At 39.1% G+C, this 12680-nt stretch overlaps 1 protein-coding gene across 1 annotated transcript in view; it reads right to left on the bottom strand.

The window, feature by feature from the left end:
- The window catches only part of FBXL13 (F-box and leucine rich repeat protein 13), a gene marked incomplete at its 3' end in the record, with an annotated part of 168686 nt that overhangs the window by 112054 nt on the left and 43952 nt on the right, over positions 1–12680 (bottom strand). Inside the window, exons 8-9 of the mRNA XM_080665207.1 lie at positions 4317–4412; positions 739–871 (exon numbers count right to left, since the gene is read on the bottom strand). Of these exons, the coding sequence (XP_080521333.1) occupies positions 739–871; positions 4317–4412 (229 nt within the window). The remainder of the gene's footprint in view (positions 1–738; positions 872–4316; positions 4413–12680) is intronic.

The raw sequence follows: 12680 nt of genomic DNA, 5'->3' as shown, positions 1-12680 counted from the left end.
GTATTAGCATGAAAATATTTCTAAGAGACAAAGGAAAATATAAACTAATATGGCCTCTTTCATGTTAAAAATTTTAACTGTCTTTTTAGTCACATATATGTAAATATATTTTTAAGAAAACAGAAAACATAATATTGAGTATCTTTCAGTAAGTGTATGAGTTTGAGGGAAAATTTGCTTTTACCAAATATTGTTAGAATTTTAAAAATGAGAATATGTTCTTCTACTGTATTTTAGGAGATAAATTGATATATAGATAAACACATGCTAGACACACACAAAAAAGTGATCAATTAGAATAGAGAAAGAATCAACTTCTAGGGTATACAATTCGGTAAGAGCTGACTACATTATAAGCTTGTTATACGCTTGTAATTGGCATTCTTATGGCCTAAGACTGTAACCGAGGTTTCCATATTCTTTTTACTTTTCTTTACATTTGTTTAATTAAAATACAAGAAAGCAAAACAGTTGTAATTAGCCCTGACTGGTTTGGCTCAGTGGATAGAGCGTCGGCCTGCGGACTGAAGGGTCCCAGGTTCGATTCCAGTCAAGGGCATGTACCTGGGTTGCGGGCACATCCCCAGTAGGGGGCGTTCAGGAGGCAGCTGATCGATGTCTCTCTCTCATCGATGTTTCTAACTCTCTGTCCCTCTCTCTCTTCCTCTCTGTAAAAAATCAATAAAATATATTTGAAAAAAAAAGATTAAAAAAAAACAGTTTAATTAACATACTTACTGACAGATCTCAAAGTTTTCGATCGGAGAGGACAACCACGAAAATTCAAGCGCAGCACGTTGAGACGCCACCTTTGCAGAGTATACAGTACATATTTATCCATGATCACATTTTTTACTGAGGAAAAATCAATCTAAAAAGGATAAACAGAAGGTATCCAGAAATGAAAAGATCTTTGGCATGTAAAATTTTTTAATATTTTTAAAGCATCAAGGACTAAAACATTTTTTATAACATCACTCATTTGGGGGGCTTTTGTTGTTGTTGTTTTTCATGGTCATTCCTAGGTTTAATTACAAACAGATTCAAAATGTCCAGTCCAGGCCAACAGCTGTGAGGGTTGGCGGCCTCACATCCACCCCAACCCAGATCAGCTATCTTGGAGTGGACTGGACACCCCCATCATCTCAAGTGAGCCCCAAGGCTGCCCTCCCCCACTTCAATATCAATGCAATCTGGGTTAATATTTCTGCCTTTTGTTTTATGAGCACAGACTATATGTTGAGTCCTTGACCATGGGAAAGACAATTTAGAGTGTGCGGTTATAATGACCTTTTCATAAGTCATAATTTGGACGTTATTCTAGAGAAAAGGAAGGATCACCTGAATGGACCTGGCTGATCGTATGTAAAATTGAAGAGCACAGAGGTTTATGTGAGTTCTGAGTGGCCAGGGCTAGTTGATAAACAATAACATTGATATCATAGTATTAGTAGTATTTTTCAGTTGAAAGGGTAAGTTTATGAACATACAAATTTTTGCCTTCTCAACAAAGCAATTCTTAGTGCTAAAATGCTTGTTATAGTTGTGCCACGTTTGAGCATTCACAAATAAAGGCAAAAAAGTAATTGAAGATGAAGGGCAACATAGAATTGTGGAAAGAGAAATTTGCTGAACATAATGAAACTTAACTTCCTATCCTGGCTTTGTTATTCATGGCCATGTGCTCATATATTCTCCATCTTTACCCAGTGAGGTTTCTGAGCAGAAGTGCTGGCTGTTTCTGCCAGGCTTCAGAAGTGTTTGCCTTCATCTTAATATTGTACACATGCTTTCTCTTCCAGACCATTTGAATTCATTTTTTTTCTTCTTTAAGGGTTTCCCAAAGGAAAAAAGTAACACCCCAATCTGTCACTAAGTAAGAGATTAGTGTGTGTGTGTGTGTGTGTGTGTGTGTGTGTGTATTTGGTTTCAGACAGGGAGAGAGAGATAGAAGCCTCAATGATGAGAGAGAATCATTGATTGGCTGCCTCCTGCTAACCCCGTACTGGGGATCATATGTCCTGAGCAGGAATAGAACCATGAGGTACCTCCTGGTTCATAGGTTGATGCTCAAATACTGAGCCACACGGGCTGGGGGAGATTTCTTACTTTAAACCCCACTTTACTTTGATTCTCAGAGTGTGGTTCTAGGACCAGCAGCATCAGCATCATCCAGGAACCTGTTGGAAATGAAAATTGTCAAGCCCCACGCCAGACCTATTGAGACTCTGTGGGTGACCATGGGCAATTTGTTTTAACAATCCCTTCAGATGATCCTGATGCATGCTAAAGTTTGAGAGTAACTGCCTTAAACTAAAAATAAATTTAAGACAGGAATACTCAATTTGTTAGCCATTATGGGTTACCTAAGACAGAAGCTCATTTTCTTCTTGCCATTGTTACACAAGATAAGAGCACAACGGTACACCCAAGCAATGGAATGGTGCTCTGATGGGATATAAAAATGTTGAGATGACCTATCAAACTAGAGCCCTTGACATGTTGTCAACTACTTTTAGTTTCTCTGTGTAAGTTTTAGAGTTTCTGCAGAATGGCCCTGGCCGTTTATTCATAGGCGAGTCTAAGCACAGATATCATTAGTCCTCTAATCATCAGCAATCAAAATGCAGTGGCAAAGTCAGCTATTGATTGAACTTTAGGCAACAGAGGGAATGTTGCCACTGCAAAATTGATAGATGGCATCAATGATCATAGTTGCTGAGATTAAAGCATCATCCATGAAACAGAATAGAGAAGTCATTGGGGATAATACATGCTTATTTTTTGTTGCTGGCTGAGACCTCTCCCAATGTCTTTTTGGACCGAGAAACACAGGCATGTTCTAAGTTACGAAAACAGTACAAAAATCGTACGATGGGAAGGGCACAGAGGCACCGGCCTAGAAAGTCCATATTAGAAAATGCCTAGGTCAGTGGTCGGCAAACTCATTAGTCAACAGAGCCAAATATCAACAGTACAACGATTGAAATTTCTTTTGAGAGCCAAATTTTTTAAACTTAAACTTCTTCTAACGCCACTTCTTCAAAATAGACTCGCCCAGGCCGTGGTATTTTGTGGAAGAGCCACACTCAAGGGGCCAAAGAGCAGCCTGTGGCTCGCGAGCCGCAGTTTGCCCACCACGGGCCTAGGTGTATGCGTGTCTGTATGCATGCAAACACACAGAGAATAGCAAACAAGCTTTGTTTACGCGTTGTACATCTTAGCCCTGTTTCATGCTCAGTTGTTTTTTCCTTTGCGCCACATTAAGGGCTGCTTTGTTATATTTTTGAACGAATAATATAGCTGATATGTTTCATGCTCCTTACCTACAGGTTCTACACTCAGAACTTTACTTGCAGTGTTTTCATTTATCTCTGCGGCTTCCTGAGTTATGCACTGGCAGGCCTAACTGGTACAATAGAACTTCGTATCAATCCAAAAATAATAGTCAATTTATTCCTACCATTCAAATTGGAAAAAAACTAATAATGTACCTCTTAAAATGACATTGCCTTTTTCTCTCATCTTTCAGGCTCATGCCTGCACAAAAGAGAAATAAGTGCACCCACTCTTGGTGGCCACATAGCGGGGAGAGGAAGGAAGGTAGCCACGACTGCACTTGGCTTATGGCAGTCCACTCTCTTTTGAGAACTAAAACATGGCCGTGCTCCATATCACGATATTTCAGCCAATGGTGGACCACAAGTACGAAGGTGGCTGCGTAAGATTATAATGGAGCTGAAAAGTTCCTATCACCTAGTGACATCGTAGCCATTGTCACATCGTGGTGTAACACATTGCTCACGTGTTTATGGTGATGCTGATGTAAACAAACCAACTGTGCTGCCAGTCATATAAAAGTATAGAACATACAATTACACACAGTACATAATACTTGATAATAAGTGACTGTGTTGCTGGTTTAGGTATTTATTATACTATTGGTCATTATTTTAGTGTGTACTTCTACTTACACAAAAAGTTCGCTGTAAAACAGGATGCTGTGTTACACCAGGCTGTGGCCTCATACATCCATTGTTTGCCACATCTTTTAATCGCATCATTTTCTCCTGTGCTTGATTTAATCTCATGTTGTTTTGTATAGTAACATGCTGTACACACTTGTAGCCAAGGAGCAACAGGTTATGCCATATAGCCTGGGTGTGTAGTAGGCTATACCATCTAGGTTTGTGTAAATGCACTCGATGATGTTCACACAATGACAAAATCACCCAGCGACACATTTCTCAGACATATCCCCATGTGTTAAGCAGCACATGACAGTAAAGACACAGCTTCAGGTAGTGACTACTTACATGATTCCACAATGAACTATTTTGTGTCATTGCCATCCAGGAGTGACAAACTTGACCACAAATTACCACATCTTTTAAATTGAGGTTGAAGAAAATCTAAACACAAAGAAAAATATGTAATTTCAAAAACTATGAATTTTGATGTAACTCTTCCACTTAGCATTTTTTGCTATTAATAATGATAATGTAATCCATATATTGCAGAAGCAGGGATTTAAGTGCTGGAACTTTATCTGAAGATAGGAATTTTATCTAAAGCACCATAACTTGCACCAGCTGGTTGGCTCAGTGGCTAGAGCATCGGCCTGTGGACTGAAGGGTCCTGGATTCAATTCTGGTCAAGGGCACATGACGGGGGTTGTGGGCTTAATCCCCAGTAGGGGGCGTCAGGAGGCAGCCGATCAATGACTCTCTCATCACTGATGTTTCTATTTCTCTGTCCCTCTCTGAAATCAGTGAAAAAAAAAAAAAAATATATATATATATATATATATACATATATATATATATATATATATAAAATTTTTTTTTAAAAAAAGGTGGAACAAAACACTAAATACTTATGTTCTAAAACTAGAGAGTGTCCTAAATTCTGGTAATTATTCAGGAAGAAAGTATAGATATTAATTTACTTTAAGCTTTATTAAGGTAAATGTACATACTAAATTTTGTGTAAGTGTTGCCTAAGAACAACTTAGAGAAAGAGGGAGGCAGGAAGCAATGCCCTACGGGCTGCACACTGTAAGAGAACTCATTAAGACCTAGTAAGCTCCAACACACGAAGTGGATGGGAGAAATACGAACACAGCTACTCTGGGTGGGCCGAGCCTTTACTTCCTGAACCTTTATTCCAGAATCACCACTGCTCCTCGGAAGGTCACTAACTTAGTTCCCTCAGGCTGCTGTAACAAATTACCACAAACTGGGTGGCTTAATACAACAGAAACACATTCTCTCACAGTCCTGACGTCTGGGGGTGTGAGATCACAGCCTTGGCAGGGCCATCCTCCTGAAGGCACTAGCAGAGTGTCCTCTTGTTTCTTCCTGGCTTCTGGTGGTTGCTGGCTTTCCTTGGCTTGTAGCTACTTCGCTCCAACCATTGCCTCTGTCATCATGTGGCCTTCATTCCTCCTGGGTGTGTCTGAATCGCCCTCTCCTTCCTCTTATAAAAACACTGGTCACTGGACTTAGGACCCACCCTCTTCCAGGGTGACCCCATCTTAGCTAATTACATCTGCAAAGATCCTATCAAATAAAATCACATTCTGAGGGTCTGGTTAGACATGAATTTGGGGAGGATATTATTCAACCCAGTTCAGTGACCTAACTCCTCTGTGTCTGTTTCATCAGCAAAATGAGGCTCTATGATGAGATAATCTCTCAAGGCTTCGTCCATACCTAATTGTAATTGTTAGTGTTAAGTTAAAAGGGTTTACTTTTCCACATCAACGTGATTAAATTATTTTTAACGACAAATCCTAACAGGATATTATTTGTAATTTTTTAAAAGTTCTATCTAATTGGATCCTACATATCATATAGATGCTAGATAAGTGGAGACAGACTTTTATCTGAAAGGTATACTTGCATTCTTGTCTATATAGAGAAAACAGGAGCTATTTAAAAAGGCCATATAATGCCTTTTCCAATATGTGGGGAGTTATTTATTTACTAGTTTACTTAACACTTATTATTAAGCACCTACTCAGTGACAATCATACCTTACTAATTCCATAGAATACTGTCCAGAAATATTTTAAAGGCAAGTGTTCCACAGCTCAGTGTGGAATAAACTTTGCAAAGAATTTAAGTGCAGTTACCATGAACCTCACTTTCTCCTAGGAAGTCATGCCATTGTAGTATAATAGATATTGAGAATCTTTAAATGTTAAATGCATTTATACTTGAAAAGATTAGAAAACAATTCCATAAGAAACACAGGCTGTTGCCAACATGGAAACCTGGGGAAAACATCAGGCAGGTGAGTGTGGATTTTTAATTTAATTTCATAGATAATCACTGCATGGTTATTCTCATGGGCAAGACATCGTAACCCCCAAACTGGAAAGATGTAGCACAGAAGAAAAAAAAGAAGTTTTAAGAAAACTATATGCCAGTGAAACTATATCCTATATAATAAAAGTGTAATATGCAAATCGACTGAATGGCGGAACAACCGGTGGGTGGGGGGTGGGACCAGCAAGCAAGCGGAGCCAGGCCAGCCAAGGTGCATGCCAGCAGGCAGAAGGAGGGGATGTCGATGTGGGGGGGTGGGGGGATCCCACAGCAACCAGAGACAACAGAGGGGCGATGGGGGGGCAGGGCCAGCTGCTCACTGCCTGTGCCTCCCCTGATCAGCCCACTGGTTACCTCCCACAGAGGGAGACTAGACTTCGGAAGCCCACTGTGGGACATCCCCTGAGGGCTCTCAGACTGCAAGAGAGTGCAGACTGGGCTGAGGCACCGCCCTGCCCCGCCCCAGTGCATGAATTTTTGTGCACTGGGTTTCTAGTATAAGTATAAAGTTTGAGGCTACTCGATGCTCTTATTCAATGTGTATCAGTACCTGCTAGGAGCCAGGGGATATTTCAATCTTTGGAAGGAAAGAGGAAAAACATCTAGGGGTCCATGAACAACTAATGAGTTGAGCAAGGGGACTGAAAGCCTATGTCACGAAAGAAATGAAGGGATGTAACAAAGAGGACAAAAGATGAGAGAGGAACCTTGCACCCTAGTAGGAAGAAGAATTACAAGTGCAAGGAAGCCTGCTCTCCTCTAAGTTGTTGGAATGAGTCCTGCTAGTATATGATTCCAGTTAAGGAACATAGAGGCAGCTGCAAGAAGTGTCTTCCTAGAGTCCGAGACTTGTCAAGCCTCCTGTCCACTCTCTGCACCTCCTGACTCCAGTGCAAATGAATGATACTCCTGGAAGGGACCAGGGATGGTTCTTGGGATGGGGAGACTATGAAATGCTGACAATAATCTGAAGCACAAGGATCACAGCAGATATTTTCATTTTTATTTGACCTCAAGTGATGGAACTAGGATCTCTGAGAGGGAAATCAGCAGATTTCAGCTTTATGTAAGAAAAGACCTCTAAGCTAGTCCCTTCTAACATAAAGACTCCATGGTTTTAAGATGTTGTAACCCTCTGCTCTCTAAAACAAACAAGTTCCAGAAGAAACAAATTTACAATGTTTATGGTGAGAAATAAATATATTCCTTAATTCCCTGTGGTGTTAGATTGGTGTTGGGGTATCAGCACATGTCTTGCAAACGGGAAGGATCTCCACACGGAGAGAAGCATCAAGGAAAGGCTAAAATAGAGTGGGCTGGCTGGGAAGGGTTCCTGTTCACTGACTATGATAGAGCACCAAGTGTGTTACTGAGGGGATACTGACGGGGTGGAGGAGCCTGTTGGAAGAGATGAACTTTGAATTCCTTCTAGTAAGGGTTCTCTTCCTGGCTTGCAAATGGCTGCATTCTTACTGTCTCCTCACAAGTCAGAGAGGAAGCTCTTTTGTCTATTCTTAGCAATCATCTTGTTCTAAAGGCACTAGTCCCATAGGGGGGCTTCGCCCTCATGACCTCATCTAATCCTAACTATTTCCGAAAGACCCCACCTCCTAATGCCATCTCACTGAGGGTTAGGATTTCAACATATGAATTTGGTGTAGACACAAACATTGGGTCCATAACACACAGTTATGCAGAACTGGGATTCACACTCTAGTTTTCTACATTTAGGATTTGTTTCCCTACACAATTTCCACAGAAACTTTACCCCACTCTAGAATGATAGATTGTTCCAGCCTAGAATAGAATGAGTTTATTTACTTATAAAACACCTTTCAGCATAAAATTCAGTCCTCAGCATATAAATACCATTTTGAACATTTTTCCAAATGTTCATAATTATTAGACATTTTCCAATCATAAACTACTTGACAAATGATCATGATTTCCTTCACTTTTGCTGACAAATCCTCCTAAGAAATATTCATGTGAAAATTCTGCCAACACCCATATACTTGAAGGTTAAATGTGTTCAAAAGTAAACCTCAGTTGTTTAATGAAGCCATTCTCTTCACCCAAAATCAAAATGAAACCTTGACCGGTCAAAAGTTTCCTGTTCCTTGTTTAAACCAATCATTCCTTTCTATATAACATCTCATGTCAAAAAGTATAACAACACTTTCACTTCCAAACAGTTAGGGAAAGTTTTAACCACATCCCATTTGGATAGAATTCCCAAGAGTAAAGTGCTTAACAACTGAACAATCCAAGTCCATGGTTAAACTACATGTTCTACTAAAGTTTTAAATATTGATACAATACCTGGACTATTCTTAGCAATTATCTTGTTTTGCCTACCCAAAGTAGGACATTCTATAGACATTAATTTTATTTTTAATGTGGTATTTCTGATGCTTACAATGGTAGATATTCTAAAATTTACCTAATGTGAGCTTTTTCTCATGTATATAGAATTTTAAGGCAAAAAAAAAAAAAAAAAAAAAAAACAACAACAACTAATGTCCAAGTTTTTCACTCTGTATTCTTCTTCTATCTTTTCCCAATTTACACTTGTTCTTCACTATCTGATACAACAGCTACCAGCTACCTGTGGCTACTGAGCACTTGAAATGTGACTGGTATGACTGAGGAACCAAAATTTTAATTTAAAATCTAAAGCTTGATTTGGTTATTGGAAAACATTTAATTACACATGGAGCAATCTGGGTATGTGAATACTTTTTCAGGTGTGACATGAGATCTAAATGCAATCTATATTTATATTTATATATCTGATATATTTGTATATCTGATTAACTATACCTAATGAATATTTAGTGTTAGAATTAAAAATGGTAAAAGCATAAATTACAAACTTGATGTCAAAGACAGTGTGAAATAAAGAATATAACATATCTCATTGGCAATTTTTGTATATTGGTTAAATGTAGAAATGATAATAATCTAGATATATTGGGTTAAATAAAATGTATTATTAAAATTTAAAAAATAAAATAAACTTATTCTCAAAGCAAACATACACTGAGTGGCCAGATTATCATGACCACCCCATCAGTACTTCGTTGGGCCACCTTTTGCCTTCAATACTGTGGCGATTCATCTTGGCATTGACTCCACGAGATGTTGAAAGGTGATGTGAGGAATCGGACACCATGCCTGATCAATTGCACTGTCCAGTTCTGTGAGATTTGATGGTTGTGGAACCAGCTGCCTGATGGCTCTTTTAATTTCGTCCCACAAATGCTCAATTGGATTGAGATCTGGTGATTGTGGGGGCCACCTAAGCAAGGTAAAGTCTCCCTCATGTTCTTAAAACCACTCCTGCACAATACGAGCACCATGGCATGGCGCATTGTCTTGTTGGAAGAAGCCATCTCCACTGGGATACGCCATCAACATGATAGGATGAACTTGATCAGCAATGATACTTAGGTATGTTGTGCTATTCAGACGTTGTTCCACACAAATTAAAGGGCCCAAATCAAGCCAGGAAAATATTCCCCAAACCATAACACTGCCCCCACCAGCTTAAAGGGGTTGTACTCATGCATATGGGGTGCATGCTTTCATGCTGTTTTCGCCAAATTCTCACTCTGCCCATCTGCATGATGCAACTGGAAACAGGATTCATTGGACCACATGACTTTTTTCCAATGCTCGACTGTCCAATCCTTGTGTTCCTGTGCGAATTGGAGACGTTTTATCTTGGTAACTATAGACAGCAAAGGTATTTGAACAGGGCTTCGGCTTCCATATCCCATACAATGCAGTGTATGGCTAATTTGCCTACAAACGTCAGGTGGTCATAATAATCTGGCCACTCAGTGTATACCACCTAGAATATAGTGTCCTAAAAAACATTGTAGTACGTTTCCAAATGCCATTAAAAGTCAAAATACTGTTTCGGACATAAATTCCATTTGTATCAAGCATTCAAGCATCCAATTCCAGGGATATATAGAGCAATATTTCTATGTGTTACTTAGAATTTAAACAATTTTAAAATACTTTATAAGAAAGAAAATGATTATGTGGTCAAATAGATTTGGGAAATCCTGATCAAAACAAAGCAAAACATTACAAAACATTTAAGCATCTAGAGAAAGAATTTAATAACAAACACATACCCATTAATCAAATTTAACAAATATTATCCTTTTAGAAACTAAAGTAAAGAACTTTTCTTTAGGGCCTTCTTTTAACCCCAGGAAAACAGTGACATTAACCATTTACTGTAGACCTAGTTTTTGTATTGACATTTGTATTGTTTTGTGTTTGATTGTTTTTGTTAATCTTCACCCAAGGATATTTTTCCATTGATTTTAGAGAGAATGAAAGGGAGGGGGAGAGACAGAGAGAGAGAAACATCGATGTGAGAGAGACACATCGATTGGTTGCTTCCTGCATGCACCTCTACCAGGGTCTGGGATCAAGCCTGCAACTGAGGTATGTGTCCTTGACCGGAATCAAACCCAGGATCCTTTAGTCTGAGGACTGACTCTCTATCTACCTAGCCAAACCGGCCAGGGCTGTATTTTTTTAATGGAAAGCCTCCATTCTTCCAGCTTCTAAGATGCCACATTACTCATCCTGGTGTTTCCCTGATCACCCATTTCTGATTCTCTTCTTCCTCCATTTGTTCTTATATTAGTCCAAAGAAACAGAATCAAAAGGAGATATAAAGACATAGATTTATAGATTTATATGTATTTACTATATATATGTAATATATAGCTTGGGGTTCTTTTTGTTTTTTGGGTGTTTTTTCTATAGAGAATTGGTTCCCCATATTATGAAGGCTGGGAAGTCCAAATCTGCAGCTGGAGACCCAGGTGAGCCAATTGTATTGTTCAAATGTGAGTCCAGGGTCTGAGAACTGGAAAAGGCAAAGGTATAAATTCCAGGCTCATCTGAGTCAGAAGGCAGCAGATGATGAGATGTCCCAGCTCAAAGGCAGTCAGATATAGAGAGAATTCCTTCTTACTCAGCCTTTTTCAGTGGACTGAATGATGCCTGTCCATTAAGGTGGGTCATCTGCCTTACTCAGTCTACTAATTCAAAAGTTAATCACATCCAGAAACATCATCATAAAGACACCCAAAAATAATGTTTAACCAAATATCTGGGCACCCCATGGCCCATTCAAGTTGACACATAAAATTAACCATTGTGGTCCCCATTGGCAACTCTGTTTTTCTCAAATCATGGTTATTCCCCAAGACTCACTCTTTGGCACCAGCAAAATATTTTAAAATCTCTCCCTCAAAGAGTTTGTTCATTCTTCAGGCCTATGTTTTATTTGTTACAACTACTTAATCAAAAAAATTTTTTTGAAAAGAACTTTAAATTTTATTTTTCAATTATAGCCTACATTCAGTATTATTTTGTATTAATTTCAAGTGTACAGCATAGTGGTTTGACAATCATATACTTTACAAAGTGTTCCCCCTGATATTTCCAGTACTCACCTGGCATCATGCAAAGTAATCACAGTATTTTTAAATATATTCCCTATGCTGTACTTTCTTTCCCATGATTATTTTGTAACTAACAACTTGTATTTTGTAATCCTTTCACCATTTTCATCCAATACCCTAAGCCCCTTCCTCTCTGGCAAGCATCTGTCTGTTCTCTGTATCTATGAATCTGTTTCTGTTTTGTTTGTTTGTTTATATTGTTCTTCAGGTTCCATATATAAGTGAAATCATATGGCATTTGCCTTCCTCTGACTGATTTATTTCACTTAGCAAAATACCCTCTAGGTCTATCCATAATGTCACAAATGGTAAGATTTAATTCTTTTTTTATGGCCAAGTAATATTCAATTGTATATATGTACCACTACTTTTTCCTTCACTTGTCTATTGATGGGCACTTAGGTTGCTTCCATAACTTGGCTATTGTAAATAACGCCGCAACGAACATTGGGATGCATATATTCTTTCAAATTAGTGTTTTGTGTTTCTTCAGATATGTACCCCAAAGTGGAATCGCTGTCTCCCTGGCAGACAGAATCTCCACTGATTTTTACAGTCAGCTGTTATGTGGGCTCCTCTTCCTGGCTCTAGTGCTCTGACCTGGGGAGCCCGGGATGAGGGTGAGAACGCACACTGCTCAGGGGGGACCTTTGCAGCTGAGATATCCCTCCAGATTCTCAACTGCCAGACTTTGGTGTGGGGCCAGCCCTTTTCACATCTCCACCTTTGCTACCAGTATCAATGTGGCTTCTTCTGTTTATCCTTGGTTATAAGACTTCTGCTCAGCTGGTCTTCAGTTGGTTATTAATGTTGGTTGTTCTATAATTTAGTTGTAGCTCCACTTTGGACC

The sequence above is a fragment of the Plecotus auritus genome (assembly GCF_963455305.1).
Source record: "Plecotus auritus genome assembly, chromosome: 4".
In the NCBI taxonomy this organism is placed as follows: domain Eukaryota; kingdom Metazoa; phylum Chordata; class Mammalia; order Chiroptera; family Vespertilionidae; genus Plecotus; species Plecotus auritus.
Note: the sequence above shows the minus strand (reverse complement) of the source record. Positions and strands in the feature narration are given on the sequence as shown.